Source organism: Aphis gossypii, chromosome X, assembly GCF_020184175.1.
Source record: "Aphis gossypii isolate Hap1 chromosome X, ASM2018417v2, whole genome shotgun sequence".
NCBI lineage: Eukaryota > Metazoa > Arthropoda > Insecta > Hemiptera > Aphididae > Aphis > Aphis gossypii.
Window position 1 is genome coordinate 48,782,560 of NC_065533.1, and position 15,546 is coordinate 48,798,105.

Below are 15,546 nucleotides of genomic sequence, written 5' to 3' on the forward strand. Positions count from 1 at the left end.
ACTACGAATTAATTTTAAAATGTAGACACAAAATTTTATCAATTTTTTTTTTGAAATTGAGGTGGGCATCTTATAACACATATTGTTTATTAAACAAATGGATTACGTATAAACTAGCGTGTTGCTCTATATAATGTCGGAAAAGCAAACTAAACCATATATATATGATATATCGCATATGAAATGTGATCCTAAAATTTAATTTAGACCACGCAAATCCATCTCCGAAATTACACCTATATATGAGTGTCTCGTACTGTATATCGGTAGCATCATTTTAGTTTCTTAATATAGTCCGTCAAACTTTAGGCAGATCAATTGTTTGCAATATTGGGTCGCTTTCAGAAGTCATATAGTACACGGAGTGAAAGGTTGCTTATCAGCACAATGATAATTGATGTTTGATATTAGTCAAACTGCAAAATCAACATTGATAAATTTATATTTCACGTTAAATAGGGGTGCCAATAATATGTGTGTCCAATTAGTCACCCCTCCCGAAAAAAAAAAATTACACTAACCGGATGCCGGTGGTGCGGTTGTCAACGAAGGAACGGTGCCGCCGATCACCATCATCTGGTGGTGGTGCTGTTGTTGCATGCCGTGTTGCTGGTGCGGTGCACCCGGCACGACCGGTGGCTGTAACATGTGCTGCTGTTGCGACTGCTGGTGGTGGCCACCGTGGTGATGGACGCCATGGTGTCCCTGGCCACCGGAGTTGCCGCCGTACAGCGCCGCCGCCGCCGCGTAAGCCGCAGCTGTGGCCGCAGCGGCCGTCGCCGACGACGGATATCCACCGTTGTCGGCTGCAGCCGCCGCGGCGGCCGTCACTACGTCGTCGTCGTCATCGTCACCGGCACCGCCGCCGTCGCTGACGCCGTGTTGTTGGTGCTGCAGGTGGTGATGTTGGTGCTGGTGATAGTGCGGGTGAGTGAGGGCGGCTGCGGCCGCGGTGACCGCGGCCGTGGCCGGCGAGAACTGCTGCCGCTGTTGCTGCTGCTGGAGGTACTGGGGGTGGTGCGGGTGCGCGGCGGTCGAGAACTGCTGATGCTGTTGCTGCTGGTGTTGCTGCTGCTGCTGCTGCAGATGGTGGTGTGCAGCGGCACTGGTGAGTTCGTGATGATGGTGCTGGTGATCGACGAGATGCTGTTGCTGCAGCTGCAGCTGATGGTGGTGGTGGTGGAGGTGACGAGACAAGTCTTCGTGCTGGTGCTGCTGCTGGTGTTGCTGATGTTGGTGCTGTTGCAACAGCTGTTGGTGCTGCTGGTGTTGGTGCTGTTGCTGCTGGTGCTGGTGTTGATGCTGATGGTGCAACTGCAGTTGCAGCTGCAAATCCCCACTGATTTGCTGCTGCTGTTGTTCGTGCAGCAGTAGCGGCAGCGGCGGCGGCGGCGGTGGCAGTGGCAGCACCGCCGCCGACGGATGGTGATGTTGGCCGCCGACTGCGTCAGCGCCGTAATATCCGGTGGCCGCGGTTCCGCCGGTCTGATGCTGCGACGGATGGGAGTGCTGGTGGTGTTGTTGCTGCTGTTGTTGCTGCTGTTGCTGCTGCTGGTGATGTAAAAGGAGCAAGTGGTGATGGTGATGTGGGTGGAGATGATTGCCGGCGCCGCCAATCATGTCGGCGAGACCCACTGACGGTACGGAAGAGGGATAACCGTCGCCAATTCCGCTATAACTGACACTGGGAACCGTTGTCGTCATATCGTAATCGTCCTGCTACAATAAGCACACATCGATGTTAATCGTTAAAATTCAATAAAATCATAGTTAGGTATCATGCCATTTCTATTTGCTATAATTTTATTTTCCATGTAACGTTCACTTTAGGAGCTACAAACAGTATACCTATCCCGACAATTGGGCGACGAAAGTTGAGTGTTGAACAATAAAAAGTAAAAAAGAATGAATACTTTTTGTATTACGATCAATATTTATATGAATTTGACAAACATATGACAATGCATTGAGCATAAAATTACGAAAAATTTCACGGTCGTGCATGTTTCATAGATAGTCAAATTGATATAGTAAAAAAAAATACCATAATTCGATATTTAAAAAATCAAAGCAAGAAATGATTTTTTTTTAAATTATTGTTATCACTACACTTTTAAACTACTATATTATTTGAACTGTTATTATTAGATCTATGTTTTTAAATTATCAATAATTAATTTAATTTCTCATTTTCATTATTATTACATATATTTACGAGTATATTGTGCTTAACAATCAGCATTCAATTGTTAGTGCGCAATTGTTATTTACGCACTCAATTGTTGTGAATTCAAACCAGTTTGTATTTTTCTTAGTATTTAATTGTAAGATATTATTCAAATTAAAGAAATGTAGGAGTATTATACTTTATTTTCACATGACTATAAATGTTATGTAAATAAGTTTTGATGCTGACCTATAATAAAATTATAACGATATAGAACGGAAAAAAAATATAGGATAAAAAAAATAATTGGGAGCAGATTAATACTAAGTAATGTGACAATTAAAAATACGTCATACTCACATGGATAGCCTACGTCTTACTAACATATACCATATACCACAAATCACAATATACGTTTAGCAACTTCAATGTTGTGTGTTTAGATTAGACATTAGATTGAAATTAATTAATATCAAACTTCAAGAAAACAACATTATTTTTGTTCTCTCGTAATTTTTTTATGTAATTTTTAATTATTAATATTTTACGTATTCATAAACGTATACTCGTTTAAAATTTATAATACCGAAAAAACTGACGAGTGATGTTCTTATTCTTAAGTTTGATATTACTAAGTTAAGTAATAATCTATAATTATTTTATAATATATAAAAGCTAAACACGCAAAATTGGCATTTCTGAACATATATTTTGATAAGGTGAGTGTTAATAAGACGGAGACACATCATATTCCTCATAATATGTGGACAATGATGTCCTCTTAAATGAATTTACTTAATTTTAAATTGAACACTAAGCAATATACAAATTAACTTGATCGGATGATTTCGTAATCATATTATGATGAATAGATCAAACTGATCAAAACGTGGATTAATGATATAACAATATTATTTTTAATCTATTAATATTTTAATTATACGTTTTTTAAACGTATCACTGAAAACACCACTTTCATAATACAGTGGTTAAGGTGAAAATTCACCAAAAAATTCAATTTGGCGTCATACAATTGTCGGTTAATATTATGTACCTATCGAAAAATGTGTATTATCATACACTTAAAAAAAATTCGTGAACAATATCAAAACGACATGATATTATATATAGCATTTATATCAGGGAATCAGAGTGTTGCAAATGCGCAGATTATAACATATATACCTAACAATACATAATTATAACCAGTACCGGATCTAGGGGGGGGGAGTGCAAGTGGGTACCCGACCCTCGCCTAGGGCAACGTTGGTACGAGGGCGTTCTTAAGCGTTGACAACCCGCACGCTAATACTGTGTAAGGGCGTTGAATCTGTTGGGCGTCAAATGTCCTAAATCCGACACTGCTGCTAATATAATAGTATCGCTCTAGTAAATCATATACCTGTTGGCCCGCGACGGTGGTACTCGCGGTACTGGTGGCGATGGACGGCATCGGCACCGACGACGAAGTGGCCGGCGGTGACGGCGGCGTCGTCGTCGAAGACGACGACGAGGACGTCGTGGCCGCGTCCGCTTTGGTCGATCCGAGCGTGGCCGGCTGCGACGGCGGCGGCGGCGGCGGCGGTGGCGAAGAAGACTCGCCGCCACCGATGACCGTCGGCTGTCTACCCGAATCTATCATCATCATCATGTCCACGTCTTCGTCGTCGTCGTCGTCGTCGTCGTCGTCGGCACCAACACCACCGTCGCCGGTGCTGTCGGCCGTCGCGTTGGCAGTCGCGTCGCCGCACGCGCTAGCACCACCGCCGCCGCCGCTGACGACGACGTCGGCTTCGTCGTCCGTATCGTCCGTGTCGTTCAACAACCGATCGGCGTCCGGTCGGCTGGCGTCGGCGTTCCGCCGATGACGGTTACCGCCGCGATCGTCACCGCCGACACCGACACCGCTTCCACTGCCGTCACCGTCGTCGGTGGCGTCTTCTCCGGCGTCTTCGTCGTCGTCGTCGTCGTCGTCGTCGTCACCGTCGTCACCGTCGTCGTCGTCGTCGTGGTGGTTCTGGTGGTGGTGTTGCTGGTGCTGGTGCATCCGCCGTCTACTCCTCCTCCGCTGATCGTCGTCGTCGGCGACGACCACGTCTTCCTGCTGCAAGTGTTGTTGCTGCTGCTGCTGCCGCACCAGCTGAAGATCAAAGTCGTCGCGCATCCGACCGAACCCCGTTGCCGTTTCTTGTACGCTAATGCCCGTGCGTCGAAATCTGTAAGAATAAGCGAGTATATAATAGTAGGTATAATCATCGACTGATTCACTAAAGAAAAAGGTCGTTCGTCGATATTTTGGGTCGCCAAGTTTAAAAAAAAAAAAATCCAAAATGGGTCGTACAATAAAAAGTTTGGGAACCTCTGCAGGTATAATGAGATGGTTGAGAACGCAAATATTAACTTTACGAAATAAAAAAGAGGAAAAAACAACAATAACGAGTACATTTTTGACGCACAAATTAGGTATTTTAAGATATAGATATTTTGTGCAGCTTTTTGAGTCCAGACTAATATTATACATAATAGTAATAATAATGCTTCAAAACTCATAATTATGTCTGCTAAATATTGCGAACTTATTAAACTTAATTTATAACATAGTATAAATAAATTGTCAATAAATTATAGCTAAAAAATAATATGTTTTGAATAATCGAATTAGTCAAATAATGAATATTTATAGGTACTAAATGAATTTATTATATTATCAAACATTTTTTCAGTTAATTTATTTTTAAATTTTTTGATTCTTGTAAAAAATTACAAGAATTATAGGAATAACACAGAATATTTAGATGAGCAGAACACTTGTCTTATAGGTATTAATTTTAATGTATAAACCGCACAATATTTGTAAATGAGAACACGGACTATGAAAGTATGTAGTACTGGCAAATGGTATTGTGGCAAAATTAATATGGAGAAATTCTGTGAGTTGTGACAGATTAAAATAACGCGCATTAATGCAAGTGGATAATGAATATCACGTTATTAATATAAAACTCACCACAGTTACCTTTAAGCCATATACTTTCAAGAACGAAGAAGGTTCTTATAACAAGTGATAAGTGCTCTTTGTATATCCTGTACCTATATCTTAATTCGCAATTAAGAGCCTTAAAAAGATAAATATAAAATAAATAATACGTAGCTTAAAAATAACAGATAAAAAACTGAAAGATGTTAATTCTAAGTACCTATTAAAATATTATAGTTATTTTTTTTTAAATTTTATGTCGATATGGTTTTATTATATTGACATATTTTAATTTTATATATTTATAAGGAAATCTAACATATTATAGTATTTAGTTCATTAGTTCTTCACATTTTTATGAACTTTACTAGTTAATAAATTGTCTAATTAACTAAACGATTAGACTAGTCTAATAGGCTGTTGGGATACTTACAATTGTTTAGTTCATTTAAAAATAATCCATCCAATTAAAACTAAAAAGTGTTTAAATTGGTCTCATAGGTTTTTTTTTTACATACATTATACTGTATAACTACACGATTACAATTAAAAATAACTCAATATGTACTATAATTTAGTAGAAATTATATTTAATTTCTGGTATGTATGAGTATTTAGAAAAATAATATTAATGAAATTCTACATACCTACCTAAATAAATTCAAAAGTTAGATTACATATTTTTATTATAACTATTGCGGTGTCTGCTTAAAAAAAAAAAATTATAATCGGATGTATATAAAAAATATATTCTGTACGTTGATTTTTAGTCGCAGTGGTAACGATTCGCGAGCGTCACGGTGGCCACGCAGGAAACGGAGATGAAAAATTGCTCTTCGACCTCGAACGTAAATCGCCTTAGGCGGTATGGCCGGAAGTTAGCGATAACCACATCAAAAATGTATATAAGCGGATTACACGACGGCGTCGCAGAAAACGAAAGATTATGCAGCAGGTGTTATATATGTATCGATTATTACTTTATAAGTGTTATAACTGGTATATTAATAATATACTCGTCGGTGGTCGTTTATTGTTTGTGAAATGATATTGCTGCAAACGAGACTTTGACTCGAACTACGTTCAGTATAATAATATTATGCGTATTCTACTCGTACATGTTAGAAATAAGTTGAGATACCTATACTTAATAATATCACTTTCGAGAGAAATCTATTCTTAGCTATATCATTCGATTAATATACTGACATTTATTTTTAAATAAATGTTGATTTTACATAATTTACGAGTATTATAGAAAACATACCTGCCTATACCAAATAGTTATGATCATGACGTATTTAAAATAAAATATTGATATAATGTTATGTATGCGATAGCCGTACTGTAATTTATTATTTGGGCCACGCATAGATTGTCCATGATATAATTTTTTAAAACACGAACAATGTAGGTATTAATATATTATGGAAAATGACTAACAGACTTAATTTGTTTACCACATAATTCAAATTGACAAAGTGATACACAATTACAAATTATTTTGATAAATTGCAGTGTTCTTAAGTCATATAATGTGAATAAAAAACTGCATAAGCGTAATATAATCTGGTTTTTTATTATTAAATTATTCGCTGTGTTTATAAACGTTGGTTGATAACACAACAATCACATAATTAAGCATAGTAATATGATAATATTATATTGTGTCAATTATTGTTATTGCATAATATTATTATTATAATAATTCATCAACCGTGACTCGTGAGAAAGCGATGGTCTTGGATGTTATTTTTGATAACTGTTTAAAATGTTTACCATAGTTCTTTATTGTAATAGAATTTCTGTTCCTTGTTAGTAAAATATCTTCCTATATTTAAATACTATATAACTCGGCACGCAACTATTTTATACCCGTTCAATTTTAGATCCTTATATATACATTTTATTATATAGATTCTAGAGGAAAGTACAATAATATCACATATACGATATACTTACGATCCATAGGAATGTGTATTTTAATTTTAGTTGATTATTGGTATACCTTTAAACACTATTCACCTCATTACAGCAACGATTTAACGTTACACTACCATAGCTCGCGTTAAACAATATAAAAACTATAATATATACCTATCGCTGCAGTTCGGCGTACTAAAAAGAACTCGTTTTTACAACCCCTCTCGAAATGAATGAGTAGAAATATACCGAGTGATTAAAATCGCACCTACATGTGTATACACGATACATAATTATTACGATTTATAGTCATAAGTACGCCACAGACGTATGGCGACAGGTATTAGAAATCATATTTAATATGTAGTTATCAAAATGAACTCATTGGATTACAATGACTCTTAGGAAATCTAAATTATAGGACTTGACAATTGAGTTTGGTTTTGTGGTATGATCGAAGAGTGCTGGTTATAAAGATCTAAATTTTAACACAATATAATTCTTATGAAAACGTTCAAAAAAGTCACACAACCAACTTTATTGTGTTAGTCCGGGTAATATTATTTAAAATAATCGATCGACTGCTTTTTAGTATAAACGAATACACGTCCGCGTAAACTTAAGAACTAAATAATAATAATATGTTGTTTGTTGACCATCGACTTAGTTTTCAGCGTTCATACAATATAACTTCGGCTTGGTTGTAAATAGGTAATTTTTAAGTATCGCAGATTATTTGTCGTTAACTCGTCACGCTCTTGACCGAACATACCCTAAAACACTAACGATACTATACGTAGAATATTATACGATACGAATAAAGCAAATTATGTATAGTAACACATATGATAATACTCGTATGTGACGTATAAATTTTGACTTATACGTGCAATAATATAATAATAATGAGATATGTAATACACGTCGGGTATTATTATAGGTATATAATAATAATATGAAATTTCGTCGTCGTAGCCCGCGCCGGTTTTCGGAAACGACGACACTAGAGCCGTGTGAAACGGAGGAATATAATGATAATACGAATAATAATAATAATACCGAACAGGAGAGAAAAAAAATGAAAAAATACGGACGAATGGAAAAAAAAAAGTGTGACACGGTCGCCGCCGAGACGGGCGACGGGGCCCACACACGCCGCCGCGACAACGATGATGATGTTATCGGCGCGCATACATCACCGACCGGGACCTCGGCGTGGCGGGTAGGTGACACGCGTCGTCGAACCGGGTTTTTCGTGGTCGTCGCGTTCGGTCGTATTTTTGTTTTTTTTTTTTTTTTTATTTTAATTTAATTTTTTCGTTTTGTCTTTTACGCGTTAAACGAGCGTAAAAATAATAATAACGATGATAGTAATAATAATAATAAATTCCTGACGTTCGACTGCCCGGCCGGTGCGTATTTCTTTGTGTGTGTGTGTGTGCGTGCGCGTTTCTCGTCCGTTGTATTTTATTCGACGCCGCCGCCGCCGTGCCATCCTGCAGGTCACGCGGCGCGCGTCGTGTTTGTGGTATACGCTGGTCGGCGCTGCGGTATAGGTTAAGTCTTCCCCGGTATACCGTGGAAAAAAACAGATAAACACACGTCGAACCGTACGGTTTTTTCATTATTATTAAACACAATATGATTTCTGTCTTAGTCATTTGTTTTTTAGCATCACCCTCCCCCCCCCCGTTCCCTGCGGTGCGTTGCGGATCACGCCGCCGTATATAGGTATACCTACGCGACAAAAACGAGCTGGAAAAAAAGTCTGCAGGAAAACGATCAATCCTGCCACGTAATTATATAATATTCCGGCCGTACGTTTTTAGCCAAAGCGATTCGGTACAAAATAAAATATATGAACATCACGCGCACTATATATACACCGCCAATTCGACTTGTGGTAACTCGTTACCAATATTTTAATACCTACAGTATATTATATTAGATATACGGAACATGACTACACGACACGGTGTACGTACGGTGTGAACTCGGCGGTTTTGTTTTAATTACCGCCTCGTTTCACGGTGGCATTACGATATCGTGGCATGACCGGTCATTATAATCACATAAACTATAAAGTGCCACGCCCGGTTTGTCGTTCGACGACTGCATCGTGCATACTATTTTTTATTTATTGTTTGAATAACGTATTAATGTTGATGTGCATTATACAATGTACATAATATTATACCTACTATGATATTGTAGACATACTAATAAATTTATCATTACATCGTTTTTGTGTCTCTATTAGCAAACGACTATTATATTTATACATATATTAATTATTAATAATATAAGTATACAGGGTTAAGCATATAAATTTCAGTATATCAAACACTAAGTATAAATAATAAGTTACGATTCATACACATTACGCGTTATAATAGGTGCTTGATTAATTATTATTAGTGTTTTTTATTCGTCCATCTGCAGCACCCTGTCCCTATTTACCGTTTAATTCAAAACATTTAGTCTGCAGTTACTAACGAACCATTGTTCAATCAAGTTGTGTTATACATTTTTTTTTCTGCAAAAATTATAGGGAGATCGTATACACTGTAAGGAAGATATTCCCACTTAAACTTTTTTCATCTTCCTTTAAAAATGGAACCAGAAACCCTATAAACATACTACTTTTATACTACCTAGTATTTCGATCGAATAAAATTTGATATCTATATATGATACACTCGATTTGAATTTGGTGTCTATATTTTATCCTCACTACTATCCCAACACACATATTTTGACCGGACAATGACCGAAGTTATCGCAATCTAAGTCAAATTAGCAGCGAATCGAACACCGGTTTCCCCCGTAACAAGCTGCGATACTTATTAGATATACCACTATCCTTATCGAGGATAGTCAAGGTGTATGGTGTATCACGTTATTATAATATAAACAAGCGTAGACTAATCGCTACAGAATTGCTACTAAAAGTGTTATCATCGGTCGTATTTTTAATTACCGGATAATATTATTTTACCGAGTAATTTAACCAATATTATCCACAAAACATAATGTATGAATTTATTATAATAGCTAAGAAATCTATATTTATATTGTTATCTTTGAATAATAAAATGGTATTAATTTATAACCAATGTTTTCAGTATATTATAATATTTCAAACGACTGATGTACACCATCATTCGACACGAACTTTTACAGATTACCAAAATGCACATACATGTCACATCAAATAAAAAAATTATAAGGCAACAATAAGTTATTGTATTTATTAAAATAAATGTTATTTTTAATAAATCATAATATATTATCTTGAATTATTTACATCTTAAAATTCAGTAGAAATAGGTATTATAATTTAAAATATTAAATAATATTAACCTATACTAAAGAATAAAGATGACCGGTTCAGAGTAGGTATGCCACTTTATAATTTATAATCATTATAAATTATTATTGTTTATTGTATACACTATACGTGTTTTGCGTGTGTATAAATTATTGTAATATTTTGGCCAAAAAAAGATTGCAAGTGCTTCAAAATTATATGATTACTTATATATGTTATGACTTTATGAGTAATATTAGTAAGAATTTCCCCAAAAGGAATTTCTCAAAAAACTATAAATTTTTCAGCTATATTTTATAGTTACAAGTTATAAGTGTTATAACTAGGGCACGGATGTTGTTGCATTTGCAACTTCTTTTCTATTGTTCGGATTCGTTGCTAAGTAGATTATAAATTTGTTTCAAATGAGTACCAATTAATACATAAAAATTTTAAGTGCACTTTTTGCAATTTTTGACCTTTTTTTAATTTTTTGCAATTTTGTTAATTATTGTCATTTTCAATACATTTTATGTGTTTTTTTGTGTTTTCACTTTTTTTTTGTTAGATTATACAGGTTTAATCTATGGTTATGTCGGGCTTTATTGGTTGTGACTCGTGACGGCTTATTTGTCCGTCGTCGTCGGCGGTAACTGGAAAAACCATTTAATTAGTAGAAAAAAATCAAAAAATAGTTTAAATAAAAAGCTTTAATTTTTAATAAAATTATTTGTAGATTTCTGAAAAAATAAGAAAACCGGACAATTTACTAGATTTTTAATGACAACTGACGAGAATTTGAATTTGAATCTTTTTATTATCTACTCGTTAATATTTTTTTTAATTTTTTTGGTACAAAATATTTTTTTATTGCAATTTTTAAGTGCAATTTTGGGTTTTTTTCACAGCAATAATGCAATCAATTTTATAACATTTTTAGTGCAACAACATCCGAGCCCTAGTTATAACCCATCATTATTAAGATGATACAATGAATGAAATTTTATAATATTATATATCTATATCTATACCTAGTGCCAGCCTATACTTCGAAATTTAAAAAATATTTAAGTTTCATTTTTAAGCCCCTTCTTCAATTATACAATTCGTTGAATTTTTGTGATTTAATTTGTATATAGTTTTTAATTATTATACGCTTTATAGTTGCTACATCACATGAACTAGAATTTTAGTAAGATCATTATTATCAGAATTATTCAATAAGGACGTAAAAAGGCGCTCAAATAGGAAATTGAAATTGAAAACATTGAATACGATCGGTGTTTGAAATTCTCGCAAATCTAATTTTATGTACAATTATATTAAAATTATAGGCGTGTATAGACTTTAAAAGTAGGCGTAGTGCTCATATATTACCATCAGCCCTTTTATCTATATTAAAACCACTAGACTTTTTTAAACTTAGTGTGCGTGACTATACTCGTGAAAGGTTAAAATTTAATTTAAAAAAAAAAACTATAATAATTTTTTTTAATTAAAAATTTACTTTTTTGATATATTTATTATACAATAAATATATCATATATTTATATTACAATATATATTTATATTGTATTTATATTAATATAAATAATAATATAAATAAAATATAAAATATATAATTTTATAATATAAAATGTAATATATTTATATTGATATATTTATTATACAATAAATATATGAGCAATTTCAGTGAAGCATTATTGAGCGCTTCGGCCCGTGAAAAATCGAATAGGACATCACGTCCTGTATGCCTATATGGTGAAAATTAGTTTGATGAAAAGTGTATATAGTTTATATTTCTTAACTTTGTAAAATTGAATATATTAAATGGAGAGCTGAGGGCAAACAAATGATCGTTTAATAAGCAGGAAAGAAGTTTATTTACCAAAATTAGAAGGCCTGCAAAATTCAACATCACCAATGTTGTGTAACTCCCATTGCACAGTGGGTGCATAAAGACGTCATATCTTAATTATAGCCAGTATGATATAGGTACACTATACAGCAATAGCTACAGTATATACTCATCATATCTTTACATAGAAACCTATACTTTTTTTAGTTAATTATTTTTTTGATATTTTTTATCGATATAAACGTTGACGATGTCGTATGCATTTGCCAATTACTCGATACATGCAATTAATTATTATAGGTACCTATATACATATATATGGAGTGTACATATATATATCTCGTTGTTTGCAGGTGATCCGCCATCGGGGGCCGCGGCCATTTTGACAATACGTACTTACACTCTCTATTATAACTATCATGTATATGTGTATATATATGTACACGTTTATAGTTCGTCCCTTCTACGGTCGGCCGGCCCACTGCACGTCACGCGATTCGCACCGCCGCGTCGTCGTCACGGATCGTCGCCGATCTAGATCCGACCGCTCCCTCCACACGATATCACACCAGAAAAAAAAATAAACCTCACGCTAACACCAACGCAGAAGCGGCGAGCACTTTGAAAGTTCTGTCCGTCGCGCCACCGCACGCACGTCACACGCACTTTTATACTTGCCGGCGGGGCGGACCGCCACGGTGCAGGTAACGCGAAACCTGCATGGTGCAATGCGATCACTATGTATATATATATATGTGCAGTGCCAGTGCGTACAGCACTATAGGTAGGTACCTATAATACAGCTCACACGATCGAAGATTTTCACAGTAACTCAACCCGTTGCCGAGTCCGCGCGATGCATCGCGTATATGTATAATATACACACAGAAATCGATATCGCCAACCGCATGTAATAATACGACGATGACGGTTGCTGCACGCGATATAGACGCGGAACTACCATCGAAACGACCGCAAGACGTGTTTATACCTACACGCATAATACATAAATTATGTAATAATAGTATATATTATTATAACGCGTCTCGAGTACAGATTTTTCTATATAGACCGTAATATTATTATGTACGACCCCGGAGAGCGCAACAACGAAAAAAATTGTATCGCACAATAATATAAAGGTACCTATATTATATTATGGTCTGCATAATATATATCGCAGTGAACGTGCAGCAGTTGTTGTGCTCGGTCGTTATTGGCGATCGGGGCTAAGCGGCTTTTTTGTTGAATCCCGCGAATAAGTCTGCAAGTCACATGGAAATCGTGCTGTCCGTATAATGTGCATAATATACGCCGCACACAGGCATACTATGTTATAATATACGTAACGTACAACGGAAAGGATATAAAATATAATAATAATCGTAGTATCTATATACCTATATATTATACGATATTATGTGCGGCGATGTACAACGCACCGCGATATTGCGAATAATATAATGGTTTTAATTTATGACGATTTCGCGAGACTATATCATATAGGTTTATGGCTCGTATATAATACACACACGGAGACGACAGAACGGGGTAAAAAGCAAAAACCGCGACGACTGCAGCGCGGCGGAATTGACGACGGCGTGTGTATAGGTACGCGGAGAGATTTAAACGCGCGCGCGCTACAGACGGCTGCGATATTACCTCCACACACATATTATACATTATTGTCGTGATAATATATTGCGACCCGTGTGTCTGCCGTGAGCCGTTGTATATATATAAATATTATCATACATAATACACACACGCGCACAATATACACTCGTAAGTAGGATTGTTCGTGTGTATACGTATATATACATATGTATTATATATATATACCTATATATTATACACATATAATATATAATACGTATACTTACGACATATATACACGCGTGTAAACGACTCGATAAGCTCGCGCGCGTGTACGTTATATATATTATTATAATATATTTATGTGTACCCGTTTATGTGTGTGTATGTGTGTGTGTGTGTGAGCGGGGCACGCGCGGTTGCCCCGACGACGACCGTACAGCCGTACTATGCTGGTGTCCGGTGGTGGCGAGATGACGCGGCGACGAGATCTCTTGCGTCGATAACGGGCCGCGGCCGACTGCGAGAGTATACTTATGTGTATACATATACATATGATAATAATATATATTATATACATATATATACGCTGGGCGACTGTCACTGCAGCCATAATACACACGAGCTCGCGAGCTCGAGAAACACAAACGACCGAATAAAATACGCGTATTATATGGTTATTATTATTGCCGTTGTTGTACTACGAAGACGACGACGACGACGGAAGAACAGTATATAATAATATATTCTAATATATTATACAGGATGATTCACCAAGTATGTTCACCCCCATTCTTTCATTCGATTATTTATATATTTATTCGAATTCTGATTTTTGGAATTTTTAAATATGATGCATATAATATATTACTATTACTTTGCCTTATTAGGTATACTCGTTGCACTATACACAAGGACTAAGCGGCAGTGTCCTGTAGCGATACAAACTTTTGTTTTTAAAATTAAAACCTTCTTTTTAAATCGATTTATAATAGTATTAAACATTTTAATATAATATACATACCTACCTTTGGATCTAGTATAATGTACAATATTATGTGTTAAATAATTTATAATAGAAAAAAGAGGTTTTATTTAAAAACAAAAGTTCGTGAAATTTCTATAGGACATTTCGTATTCCTTAAGTACCTAGTGCATAAAAAAAATTAAGTATTTGAAAATTAGGCCTTAATGTATATTTTAAAATTCCGAAAATCTAATTGTGAAAAATTACGTTATTGAATAAATGAAAGGGATGAAGATGTTTGATGATTGATGAATCACTCTGTATACATAATAATATATACAGTTAGTGTAATTTTTATGGAAAAGTCTAGCACTCAAAATACCTTTCCTAGTTTTCCTGGCACGTAGTCGTCAGAAGACCTATATCGTACCAGGCACCACAAGAGTACAAAATATCCTACTAGTGTATAATATATTAATATATTAAATTTGTTTGCATTTTGTGAGCGTTTAATAAAAAATGTTATTTAAATGCAAGGATGAAGCGATACGTACATCATTATGTTATAATATTATTATAATAATATGTTACGCAACCGATGTTGTAAATACTGAAATGTGTCGTGCATGCGAGTATGCGACGATGGCGACACCGTGTTATATGGACACTAAAAAATAAAAATTAGTACGCTAAGTCAAATGCTAAGGGGTCTACCGATTGTAGTTTGTAAATAAATACATATAATTCT

At 35.5% G+C, this 15,546-nt stretch overlaps 1 protein-coding gene across 2 annotated transcripts in view; it reads right to left on the reverse strand.

The window, feature by feature from the left end:
- LOC114129311 (histone-lysine N-methyltransferase 2D) overlaps window positions 1-15,546 on the reverse strand; it is a 31,096-nt gene that overhangs the window by 10,614 nt on the left and 4,936 nt on the right. The window contains exons 2-3 of one of the 2 annotated variants that reach the window (XM_050205832.1): window positions 3,570-4,383; window positions 522-1,716 (exon numbers count right to left, since the gene is read on the reverse strand). In XM_050205832.1, coding sequence (XP_050061789.1) covers window positions 522-1,716; window positions 3,570-4,331 — 1,957 coding nt within the window. In that variant the 5' untranslated portion in view covers window positions 4,332-4,383. Of the gene's footprint in view, window positions 1-521; window positions 1,720-3,569; window positions 4,384-15,546 lie in introns of both variants that reach the window. The other variant, XM_050205831.1, reaches the window with a different exon arrangement.